At 32.0% G+C, this 12,934-nt stretch overlaps 1 protein-coding gene and 1 long non-coding RNA gene across 3 annotated transcripts; one reads left to right on the top strand and one right to left on the bottom strand.

Annotated features, from left to right (window-relative positions):
• Nucleotides 1-4,649: 4,649 nt before the first annotated feature.
• On the top strand, nt 4,650-12,391 carry LOC112327364 (uncharacterized). 2 transcript variants are annotated; one of them, XM_052452337.1, is made up of 2 exons: nt 4,650-4,845; nt 11,269-12,391. In XM_052452337.1, the coding sequence occupies exons 1-2, from the start codon at nt 4,650-4,652 to the stop codon at nt 12,210-12,212; spliced, it is 1,140 nt and encodes a 379-aa protein (XP_052308297.1). In that variant the 3' UTR covers nt 12,213-12,391. The 2 variants fall into 2 exon arrangements, with proteins under 2 accessions (XP_052308297.1, XP_024455974.2); XM_024600206.2 differs by lacking the exon at nt 4,650-4,845 and adding an exon at nt 10,950-11,164.
• Nucleotides 4,947-12,656, bottom strand: LOC127905229 (uncharacterized). Its single transcript, XR_008059031.1, has 2 exons — nt 12,550-12,656; nt 4,947-6,243 (listed from the first exon to the last, which is right to left on the bottom strand). It is a non-coding gene; the product is annotated as an uncharacterized LOC127905229 (long non-coding RNA).
• Between the last annotated feature and the right edge of the window lie 278 nt (nt 12,657-12,934).

Genomic DNA, 12,934 nt, shown 5'->3' with positions numbered 1-12,934 from the left:
ATATACATTCTTTCCAATGGAACTATCACTAAACAAGTTGTCAATCCAATCATCTTCAACTTCATTTATAAAATCAAATCCCTTCTCATCATAAAAGATATAGTTCTCTATCTTTTTTCTCTTCATCAACCTTATTATCATTACATATATTAACAACAAAATCACCCACAATAACATCCACACCATCATCAAAATCAATACATGTTTTAACATTAACACCATCAACTATAACAAAACCTCTCATATTAGTACCAATTCAGCATCAACACCATTACCATCACCAATAACAAAACCTCCCACATCAGCACCAACTTTAGCATAAATACCATCACTAACACCGGAACCTCCACAGTAGCAACGACTTCAATACCAACACCATCACCATAACTAACACCAACACCAACACCAACACCAACACCAAAACCTCCTACATCATAATCCACTTCAACATCAACATCTTCATCATTGAAATCAAAATCTTCTATCCCAACTAACATTATAACCTTATTGCTTTTTCTTAACTTCATCATTATAAGCATAAAAATATTTAGTACCAGTTGACATTACCATTATTAGGCTTGCCTTAATAACACCTTAGCATTGTGTATGTTAGAAGAGCAACATCAATATCCTCATCAAAATATAATTTTTTCTTCTTTTCTTCTTGTTCATGCATACTCAATACCTTTAACATTGAGGCATCATCCAAAAACATATTCTCTTTATAATCCCTTATATTGAAGCCATGTAAGTTTACATTATATACTTGCTTGCATATGAATATGATGTTAATATAAGAAATGTAGTAAGAATAACAATTTCTTTTGACATATGTTAGAACTTCCATGATGATTAATTATATCAGACATTTCGTATTTATATTTCCATAATAAAGGATATAATATTACATTAATGATAAACATAAGCTTATAAGCAAATTATTGATGCTTATACAATACCTATAAACTATAGTATTTGATTTTTTATTAGGATAAAAAAATTGCTAATTCGATTAAACAATGGTTAATCACATTTAATAGAAAATTAATTATGTTAATCAAACACATATTTAAGCAGAAATTATAAAATTAGGGTTCTTTGAATAGTAAATATGAAACAAAATTTGGGTTTTTTAGAGTATTCGTAAAAAGCTGCTAATTAGTGTGTGTGTGTGTGTGTGTGTGTAGGGTTTAGTGCATAATGATCCATGTTTTAAAAAAGATTAAAAATTATGGTTTAAAGAACAACGACGTTGTCAAATTAAAATTATTGGTTCTTTTTAGGTTTTCAAATAAACAAGAATACAAGTTTTTCCACTAGCAAAATCATGTTTGTGATGTTTATTTTGTCAATTAAAGAAGAATAATTGATTCTTTTAGGGTTTTACAATCTTCAAAATTGATGTGCACATTCACAAATTTGGGTTTTTAGTTACACAAACACTTAACAACCTCTAAACAAATGAATAAATTGTGTTTAACAATAACACATCATACTATTAACAATTTTCAAAGCCTTGATTTTAAAAAAATATTAATGTTTCTTGTTGATTTCAAGGTGAAACTTGTGTGAAGTTCCAATAGCTAGACAAAACACAAATTAGTGCAAAAAATCAATTTTAATCAATAGTTTTTGTTTTTTTTTATTTGGGGTTGAGATTGGGGAGAGTGATTTTTTAGTGAGAGAATAGTGTTAATCGATGAGAGAAAAGAAATGATATGTCATTTAGATCTATTGTTGGTTATAATATATATAAGGGTACTTTAGTGATTCTCTTATATTTGAAATTTTCTTTTGACCTGTGATGCAATATGTAGTTTTTCAAAACACAGCGTGCAAGGGTAAAATGGATCAAACTATAGGATATTAGTGGTAATTTTAATTCCTTTAAATTCCTTTTGATTGAGACGGGCACGTTGGAACCCCAACACATGGCATCTTATATAAATCTTATTTTTCTTAGACCAGGCATACTTGGAAGACCGAGACTACATGTGACTAGCCTTTTCTAAATATCTTTTTTTTTCTATTTAGTTTTTCGTAAAAAAAAACTAAGAAAAAAAGAGTTGCATTTCAATTACCCAATTATTCAAATGTTTTTAAGAAGATTAGAGTATTTTTATGATGATATTATTGATTGCTTTATGAAAAATTATGTATTAGCTTAATATGTATAATTTTTAAATCAAACTTAATCTTAAAAGGAAGATTTCAATTTGATGGCTACACAATGGATGTCAAAGTTAGTCTCTTCTTAAGCTCATCAAGCGTATACTTGCAAGCATCATCAAACATGAAATTGATATCCTTCTTAAATAATTTGCATAGGAAAATGCTATTTTTGAGAAATTCCTTGATAAATCTCCGATAAGAACCTACATGTTGAAGAAAAGAATAATACGGGATAAGGCAAAGAAAAGATAATATCTATCTTAGCTTTATCAACTTCCAAACCTCTAGAAAAAACTATATGCCGTAAGACTATCCCTTGTTCAACCATAAAATGACACTTTTTATAATTCAAAACAAGATTAATTTTCATGCATCTTTTCAAAATAAGAGTTAAGTTTTCAATACATGCATCAAAAGAATTACCATAAATAATAAAATCATTCATAAAATCCTATATGATTCTTTCTACATGATCTGAAAATATACTCATTATGCATATCCAAAAAGTAGCACGTGCATTGCATAGACCAAAAAATATACTTCTATACGAAAAAGTATCGGAAGGGCAATTAAAAATAGTATTTTCTTGATCTTCTAGTGCAACAACAATATAATTACAACCATTATCCATCAAGAAAGTAATAGTGAGACTTATTTGTCAATATCTTAAGCATTTGATCCATGAAATTTAAAGGAAAGTGATCATTATATGTTATTAAGTTAAATTCAATTTGTGATAGTCACATCTTTTTATATCAAGACAGAATCCAAACTTTGACTTATTATTACATTTAATTTATAATCACTACTCAAATCAAATATTTGTTATACAAATAATATATAATATTGAAGTACATAACAAAATATACATCACTACAAAAATCAGATGGCATTTAAAAAATTAAATTCAATTATTTCATCATCAAACTCTATAGTTAATATTGTCGTACGCACATGTCTTATGGAATGGTCTTCCTAAAATTCCATGGGCATTTAACATTTGATTATGAATAGAATAACAGTTTTTCCATAGGCATTAACTCTTATTTCATCATCATTCCTTTTGTTTTCGACAGAAAACTGACCTATTAATTATTATTATTATTATTATTATTAACATATTTTCTTAAGATTTAGTCCTTGATTGTGCCAATTAAGCAGATCAGCCCTTATGAAAGCTTATTTGTAAAATCTACCTTATATGTGTCACACTTTATCAATTCAATCTAATTGGACTGAATTTCAACCAACTATGACGAATTTACCCTGTAAGGTCTGCCTATGTTGTTTACAATTTCTCATCGTTGGGCTAAATTAATGGAGTGTGATGAATAAATACATGAGTAAATTAGATGAAGTACTTATTTGCCTAATTACACAAACACAGTAGTAAAATTAAGGGATTTCCCCATATTTCACTGGTTCAAGAACCAGCTTCTTCTTTTTTTTCTTTTTTTTTCGCAAAAGCATGGATGAGAATCAAGCATTCTATGAACTGTACATGTATTTCAACAAATCAAATATTTAAAAAAAAAACCTAAAAATTTGCATTAATCCAATGACACGGTTAAAAAATTAAATTGAGTTGACTCAGATCAATCTAAAACATAATCGTTTTAATATATTTTTTAAATAGCTCAAACTACATGATTTTAAAATCTCTTAAAAGTCAAATTAGACTTTGATCCAAGTATCAGGCTAACTTGTTAGGTCAATAAGAATATACTAAATCAACCTTCATTGTCTAGTTTAATTTGGAACGACATTCAAACTACTATTTAGAGTTAAAAGAGAACAAGCATTGGGAATATATATTTTTTTCTATATTTTTTATTTTAAAAATAAAAAATTCACTTCAAAACTATTATATTATATCTTTTAACTTCTTTTTTTAATCCATACACATTTTTCTTTCCTCTATGTTTATCTCCAACACAACCTCAAGAAACAGCCTACCTATGTCTGTCCATACATTAGTTCAAAAGGTGAATAGCATTTATACATATATCTTACAAGCGAGCTACATTCTCAGATTTGTTGGTATTAGCTAGGGTGTTGTTGTATGCGCATGAAATTTGTGGCTACTCTACATGTCTCGTGAACCAACAGGGACCCAACTATTCATAATGGTATTTTAAAGCCAGCAAAGGAACAAATCGATAAATGTAAGAAAACAAGGGGGAGGTGGATGAAGGGTAGAGCTAGAGTCTTACCTTATCTGCCTGTATATTTACCTCCTTTTGAGCTGTTAAATGGTAGGAAATACACCCTCATTCACTGCTGCTAGTTTGCAGTTGAATGGTTTCTGCATGAATGACATAAAGATTCTTGGTGGGTAAGACGGTATATTATCCATTCATATCTCAAACAGCAATAATAGAACATGGGACACGGCACGTCAGGAATAGAGAACAAGTGTCAAGCTTGGCTCAACTTATAAAGAGGAGACTCTGCCAACTCTTATTCTTCTCTAAATCATGAGTGATCGTAGAGAGAGAAGAAGAATACTCATAATGCCTTGGTTTTTCATAATATTCCTTCTCGGTTTCACATTTAATAACCCCTCAGAAGCCAGCCATGGAAAGAAACTTCCATCTGCAGTTGTCGTTGGCACTGTCTACTGTGACACATGTTTCCAAGAATATTTCTCAAGGAACAGTCACTTCATTTCAGGTTCTTTTCGACAACTTCCTTAATTATTGGATTAACATTAATTTTTACGGGTTATGTTTTGCAGTGTGATATAGAAAAATGATTCTGGGGGCTATTGTATGCAGGTGCACATGTTGCTGTAGAATGCAAAGATGAGAAATCAAGACCAAGTTTCAGAGAAGAAGCGAAAACAGACGAGCATGGAGAATTCAAGGTTCATTTGCCTTTCTCAGTGAGCAAACACGTAAAGAAAATTAAGAGATGTTCAGTGGAGTTACTAAGTAGCAGCGAGCCTTATTGTGCTGTGGCATCCACAGCAACTTCATCATCACTTCGTCTCAAGTCAAGAAAGGAAGGAACACATATATTTTCAGCTGGTTTTTTCACCTTCAAGCCTGAAAAAGAACCGTTCTTATGTAATCAAAAACCAAGTATAGAAAATCCCAGGGAATTCAGTTCCAAAGAAGCCTCTCCTACCTTCTTTTGATAACCCAACATTTCCACCTCCACTTCAAGACCCGAAAACACCTGTTCTCCCTCCTCTTCCTCCGCTTCCAATATTGCCACCATTACCGCAACTCCCTCCTCTCCCACCTCTTCCAGGGCTACCTTTTCTTCCACCAATTCCAGCAAATACAGAAAATACCAAAACTACAGAATCTCTTAAGAGCACAACATTACCAGATGAAAAAGCGGTGCACCATCCTAATCAGTTTGGCTTTCCAACACCACCACTTTTTCCACCAAACCCTTTTCAGCCACCTCCAATACTTCCTCCAATAATTCAGCCACCTCCACTATTTCCACCAATACTTCCTCCTAACCCACTTCAGCCTCCTCCAATACAATCCCTTCCGTTGACACCAATACCATCCCTTCCGTTGCCACCAATACCATCCCTTCCGTTGCCACCAATACCATCTCTTCCGTTGCCACCAATACCATCCCTTCCGTTGCCACCAATACCATCCCTTCCGTTGCCACCACCTCCCTTCTCACTTATTCCTCCTCTCCCTCTTCTCCCTCCTCTCATCCCTGGAATCCCCCCAGCTTCTTCATCTTCACAGAAAACATCTCCTTGACTGAACAGTGAAAACTATCTAGCTATCACTGCATAGCTTCGAAAAACAACTATCTATGGCTTTTAAACCCAGAATTTACCCTTTCTTTATTATTTTCTTTCTAGTGGAGTTCTGCTTGTTTAGTATCTAGTAGTGTATTTATGTATTTCTGTCAATAAAAGATCACAGATATTATTGCACTAGAATCTAATAAGCTTTCAGTCATCAGCCAGGCTTTACAAATGTATACTTCCGTGACATATATAATTAGAAATGTTTGAGACATGAGCTACTTTGGTTAAATCATTTAAAGAATGTAAAGTTGTAATCCTTGAACAGTGGCATACCTCCACTTAACCTATTATATTTATATTAACCTATCATCATCATCATCATCATCATCAGTACTAATATTCCATGTATTTTTTTGAATCTAAAAAACCATATACATTCTTTCCAATGGAACTATCACTAAACAAGTTGTCAATCCAATCATCTTCAACTTCATTTATAAAATCAAATCCCTTCTCATCATAAAAGATATAGTTCTCTATCTTTTTTCTCTTCATCAACCTTATTATCATTACATATATTAACAACAACATCACCCACAATAACATCCACACCATCATCAAAATCAATACATGTTTTAACATTAACACCATCACCTATAACAAAACCTCTCATATTAGTACCAATTCAGCATCAATACCATTACCATCACCGATAACAAAACCTCCCACATCAGCACCAACTTTAGCATAAATACCATCACTAACACCGGAACCTCCACAGTAGCAACGACTTCAATACAAACACCATCACCATAACTAACACCAACACCAACACCAAAACCTCCTACATCATAATCCACTTCAACATCAACATCTTCATCATTGAAATCAAAATCTTCTATCCCAACTAACATCATAACCTTATTGTTTTTCTTAACTTCATCATTATAAGCATAAAAATATTTAGTACCAGTTGACTTACCATTATTAGGCTTGCCTTAATAACACCTTAGCATTGTGTATGTTAGAAGAGCAACATCAATATCCTCATCAAAATATAATTTTTTCTTCTTTTTCTTCTTGTTCATGCATACTCAATACCTTTAACATTGAGGCATCATCCAAAAACATATTCTCTTTATAATCCCTTATATTGAAGCCATGTAAGTTTACATTATATACTTGCTTGCATATGAACATGATGTTAATATAAGAAATGTAGTAAGAATAACAATTTCTTTTGACATATGTTGAACTTCCATGATGATTAATTATATCAAACATTTCGTATTTATATTTCCATAATAAAGGATATAATATTACATTAATGATAAACATAAGCTTATAAGCAAATTATTGATGCTTATACAATACCTATAAACTATAGTATTTGATTTTTTATTAGGATAAAAAAAATTACTAATTCGATTAAACAATGGTTAATCACATTTAATAGAAAATTAATTATGTTAATCAAACACATATTTAAAAAGAAATTATAAAATTAGGGTTCTTTGAATAGTAAATATGAAACAAAATTTGGGTTTTTTAGAGCATTCGTAAAAAGCTGCTAATTAGTGTGTGTGTGTGTGTAAGGGTTTAGTGCATAATGATCCATGTTTTAAAAAAGATTAAAAATTATGGTTTAAAGAACAATGACCTTGTCAAATTAAAATTATTGGTTCTTTTTAGGTTTTCAAATAAACAAGAATACAAGTTTTTCCACTAGCAAAATCATGTTTGTGATGTTTATTTTGTCGATTAAAGAAGAATAATTGATTCTTTTAGGGTTTTACAATCTTCAAGATTGATGTGCACATTCACAAATTTGGGTTTTTAGTTACTCAAACACTTAACAACCTCTAAACAAATGAATAAATTGTGTTTAACAATAACACAACATACTATTAACAATTTTCAAAGCCTTGATTTAAAAAAAAATATTAATGTTTCTTGCTGATTTCAAGGTGAAACTTGTGTGAAGTTCCAATAGCTAGACAACCATGCTAAAACACAAATTAGTGCAAAAAATCAATTTTAATCAATAGTTTTTGTTTTTTTTTATTTGGGGTCGAGATTGGCGAGATTGATATTTTAGTGAGAGAATAGTGTTAATCGATGAGAGAAAAGAAATGATATGTCATTTAGATCTATTGTTGGTTATAATATATATAAGGGTACTTTAGTGATTCTCTCATATTTGAAATTTTCTTTTGACCTGTGATGCAATATGTAGTTTTTCAAAACACAGCGGGCAAGGGTAAAATGGATCAAACTATAGGATATTAGTGGTAATTTTAACTTCTTTAAATTCCTTTTGATTGAGACGGGCACGTTGGAACCCCAACACATGACATCTTATATAAATCTTATTTTTCTTAGACTAGGCATACTTGGAAGACCAAGACTACATGTGACTAGCCTTTTCTAAATATCTTATTTTTTTTCTATTTAGTTTTTCGTAAAAAAAAAACTAAGAAAAAAAGAGTTGCATTTCAATTACCCAATTATTCCAATGTTTTTAAGAAGATTAGAGTATTTTTATGATGATATTATTGATTGCTTTATGAAAAATTATGTATTAGCTTAATATGTATAATTTTTAAATCAAACTTAATCTTAAAAGGAAGATTTCAATTTGATGGCTACACAATGGATTTCTAAGTTAGTCTCTTCTTAAGCTCATCAAGCATATACTTGCAAGCATCATCAAACATGAAATTGATATCCTTCTTAAATAATTTGCATAGGAAAATGCTATTTTTGAGAAATTCCTTGATAAATCTCCGATAAGAACCTACATTTTAAAGAAAAGAATAAACTTCTCGTATACTTACGGGATAAGACAAAGAAAAGATAATATCTATCTTAGCTTTATTAACTTCCAAACCTCTAGAAAAAACTATATGCCCTAAGACTATCCCTTGTTCAACCATAAAATGACACTTTTTATAATTCAAAACAAGATTAATTTTCATGCATCTTTTCAAAATAAGAGTTAAGTTTTCAATACATACATCAAAAGAATTACCATAAATAATAAAATCATTCATAAAATCCTATATGATTCTTTCTACATGGTCTGAAAATTTACTCATTATGCATATTCAAAAAATAGCACGTGCATTGCAAAGATCAAAATATTTACTTCTATACGAAAAAGTATCGGAAGGGCAAGTAAAAATAGTATTTTCTTGATCTTCTGGTGCAACAATAATATGATTACAATCATTATCCATCAAGAAAGTAATAGTGGGACTTATTTGTTAATATCTTAAGCATTTGATCCATGAAATTTAAAGGAAAGTGATCATTATACGTTATTAAGTTAAATTCAATTTGTGATAGTCACATCTTTTTATATAAGACAGAATCCAAACTTTGACTTATTGTTACATTTAATTTATAATCACTACTCAAATTAAATATTTGTTAGACAAATAATCTATAATATTAAAGTACATAACAAAATATACATCACTACAAAATCAGATTGCATTTAAAAAATTAAATTCAATTATTTCATCATCAAACTCTATAGTTAATATTGTCGTACGCACATGTCTTATGGAATGGTCTTCCTAAAATTCCATGGGCATTTAACATTTGATTACGAATAGAATGACAGTTTTTCCATGGGCATGTAATCATTCCTTTTGTTTTCGACAGAAAACTGACCTATTAATTATTATTATTATTATTATTATTATTATTAACATATTTCCTTAAGATTTAGTCCTTGATTGTGCCAATTAAGCAGATCAGCCCTTATGAAAGCTTATTTGTAAAATCTACCTTATATGTGTCACACTTTATCAATTCAATCTAATTGGACTGAATTTCAACAAACTATGACGAATTTACCCTGTAAGGTCTGCCTATGTTGTTTACAATTTCTTATCGTTGGGCTAAATTAATGGAGTGTGATGAATAAATACATGAGTAAATTAGATGAAGTACTTATTTGCCTAATTACACAAGCACAGTAGTAAAATTAAGGGATTTCCCCATATTTCACTGGTTCAAGAACCAGCTTCTTCTTTTTTTTATTTTTTTTTTCGCAAAAGCATCAAGCATTCTATGAACTGTACATGTATTTCAACAAATCAAATATTTTAAAAAAAAAACCTAAAAATTTACATTAATCCAATGACACGGTTAAAAGATTAAATTAAGTTGACTCAGATCAATCTAAAACATAATCGTTTTAATATATTTTTTAAATAACTCAAACCACCTGATTTTAAAATCTCTTAAAAGTCAAATTAGACTTTGATCTAAGTAGCAGGCTAACTTGTTAGGTCAATAAGAACATACTAAATCAACCTTCATTGCCTAGTTTAATTTAAAACGACATTCAAACTACTATTTAGAGTTAAAAGAGAACAAGCATTGGGAATATATATATTTTTCTATATTTTTTATTTTAAAAATAAAAAAATTCACTTCAAAACTATTATATTATATCTTTTAACTTTTTTTTTTTAACCAAACACATTTTTCTTTCCTCTATTATTATCTCCAACACAACCTCAAGAAACAGCCTACCTATGTCTGTGCATACATTAGTTCAAAAGGTGAATAGCATTTATACATATATCTTACAAGCGAGCTACATTCTCAAATTTGTTGGTATTAGCTAGGGTGTTGTTGTATGCGCATGAAATTTGTGGCTACTCTACATGTCTCGTGAACCAACAGGGACCCAACTATTCATAATGGTATTTTAAAGCCAGCAAAGGAACAAATCGATAAATGTAAGAAAACAAGGGGGAGGTGGATGAAGGGTAGAGCTAGAGTCTTACCTTATCTGCCTGTATATTTACCTCCTTTTGAGCTGTTAAATGGTAGGAAATACACCCTCATTCACTGCTGCTAGTTTGCAGTTGAATGGTTTCTGCATGAATGACATAAAGATTCTTGGTGGGTAAGACGGTATATTATCCATTCATATCTCAAACAGCAATAATAGAACATGGGACACGGCACGTCAGGAATAGAGAACAAGTGTCAAGATTGGCTCAACTTATAAAGAGGAGACTCTGCCAACTCTTATTCTTCTCTAAATCATGAGTGATCGTAGAGAGAGAAGAAGAATACTCATAATGCCTTGGTTTTTCATAATATTCCTTCTCGGTTTCACATTTAATAACCCCTCAGAAGCCAGCCATGGAAAGAAACTTCCATCTGCAGTTGTCGTTGGCACTGTCTACTGTGACACATGTTTCCAAGAATATTTCTCAAGGAACAGTCACTTCATTTCAGGTTCTTTTCGACAACTTCCTTAATTATTGGATTAACATTAATTTTTACGGGTTATGTTTTGCAGTGTGATATAGAAAAATGATTCTGGGGGCTATTGTATGCAGGTGCACATGTTGCTGTAGAATGCAAAGATGAGAAATCAAGACCAAGTTTCAGAGAAGAAGCGAAAACAGACGAGCATGGAGAATTCAAGGTTCATTTGCCTTTCTCAGTGAGCAAACACGTAAAGAAAATTAAGAGATGTTCAGTGGAGTTACTAAGTAGCAGCGAGCCTTATTGTGCTGTGGCATCCACAGCAACTTCATCATCACTTCGTCTCAAGTCAAGAAAGGAAGGAACACATATATTTTCAGCTGGTTTTTTCACCTTCAAGCCTGAAAAAGAACCGTTCTTATGTAATCAAAAACCAAGTATAGAAAATCCCAGGGAATTCAGTTCCAAAGAAGCCTCTCTACCTTCTTTTGATAACCCAACATTTCCACCTCCACTTCAAGACCCGAAAACACCTGTTCTCCCTCCTCTTCCTCCGCTTCCAATATTGCCACCATTACCGCAACTCCCTCCTCTCCCACCTCTTCCAGGGCTACCTTTTCTTCCACCAATTCCAGCAAATACAGAAAATACCAAAACTACAGAATCTCTTAAGAGCACAACATTACCAGATGAGAAAGCGGTGCACCATCCTAATCAGTTTGGCTTTCCAACACCACCACTTTTTCCACCAAACCCTTTTCAGCCACCTCCAATACTTCCTCCAATAATTCAGCCACCTCCACTATTTCCACCCATACTTCCTCCTAACCCACTTCAGCCTCCTCCAGTACCATCCCTTCCGTTGCCACCAGTACCATCCCTTCCGTTGCCACCAGTACCATCCCTTCCGTTGCCACCAGTACCATCCCTTCCGTTGCCACCAATACCTGGCCTAACTCCATCACCACCACCTCCCTTCTCACTTATTCCTCCTCTCCCTCTTCTCCCTCCTCTACCTCCTCTCATCCCTGGAATCCCCCCAGCTTCTTCATCTTCACAGAAAACATCTCCTTGACTGAACAGTGAAAACTATCTAGCTATCACTGCATAGCTTCCAAAAACAACTATCTATGGCTTTTAAACCCAGAATTTACCCTTTCTTTATTATTTTCTTTCTAGTGGAGTTCTGCTTGTTTAGAATCTAGTAGTGTATTTATGTATTTTTGTCAATAAAAGATCACAGATATTATTGCACTAGAATCTAATAAGCTTTCAGTCATCAGCCAGGTTTTACAAATGTATACTTCCGTGACATATATAATTAGAAATGTTTGAGACATGAGCTACTTTGGTTAAATCATTTAAAGAATGTAAAGTTGTAATCCTTGAACAGTGGCATACCTCCACTTAACCTATTGCCATGAAATGATTCAAGCTTTTAGCCAATTTAGGATGTGTCGTAAGATGAATTTAACATGTTATTGGGACATCTTCTGTTTCCTTCAAGACAGAATAAAGCGCACTCATCTTTAACTTGTTTTTAGCATTGAATGCTCCAAGCAGAGAACAAATTAATCATAGGTGTTGAAGGAGAAAAATTTCATCCTTATAACCTGGATAATGTAGCAGGACCTAAAACATAATGTTTCAGGATAACAACACTAGAGATGTTTAACAGCTAACTCAAATGGCCTATTGGCTGTGAAACCAAGTCAAAGGTTAAGCTAGTTTTACACAAGTCCATACACTCTGAATTCTCTCCTCTGCCACATATTTGGTCTATCTCTTAGCCAAAGC

Source organism: Populus trichocarpa, chromosome 4 (genome assembly GCF_000002775.5).
Source record: "Populus trichocarpa isolate Nisqually-1 chromosome 4, P.trichocarpa_v4.1, whole genome shotgun sequence".
NCBI lineage: Eukaryota > Viridiplantae > Streptophyta > Magnoliopsida > Malpighiales > Salicaceae > Populus > Populus trichocarpa.
This window is presented reverse-complemented; position numbering and strand designations above follow the sequence as displayed.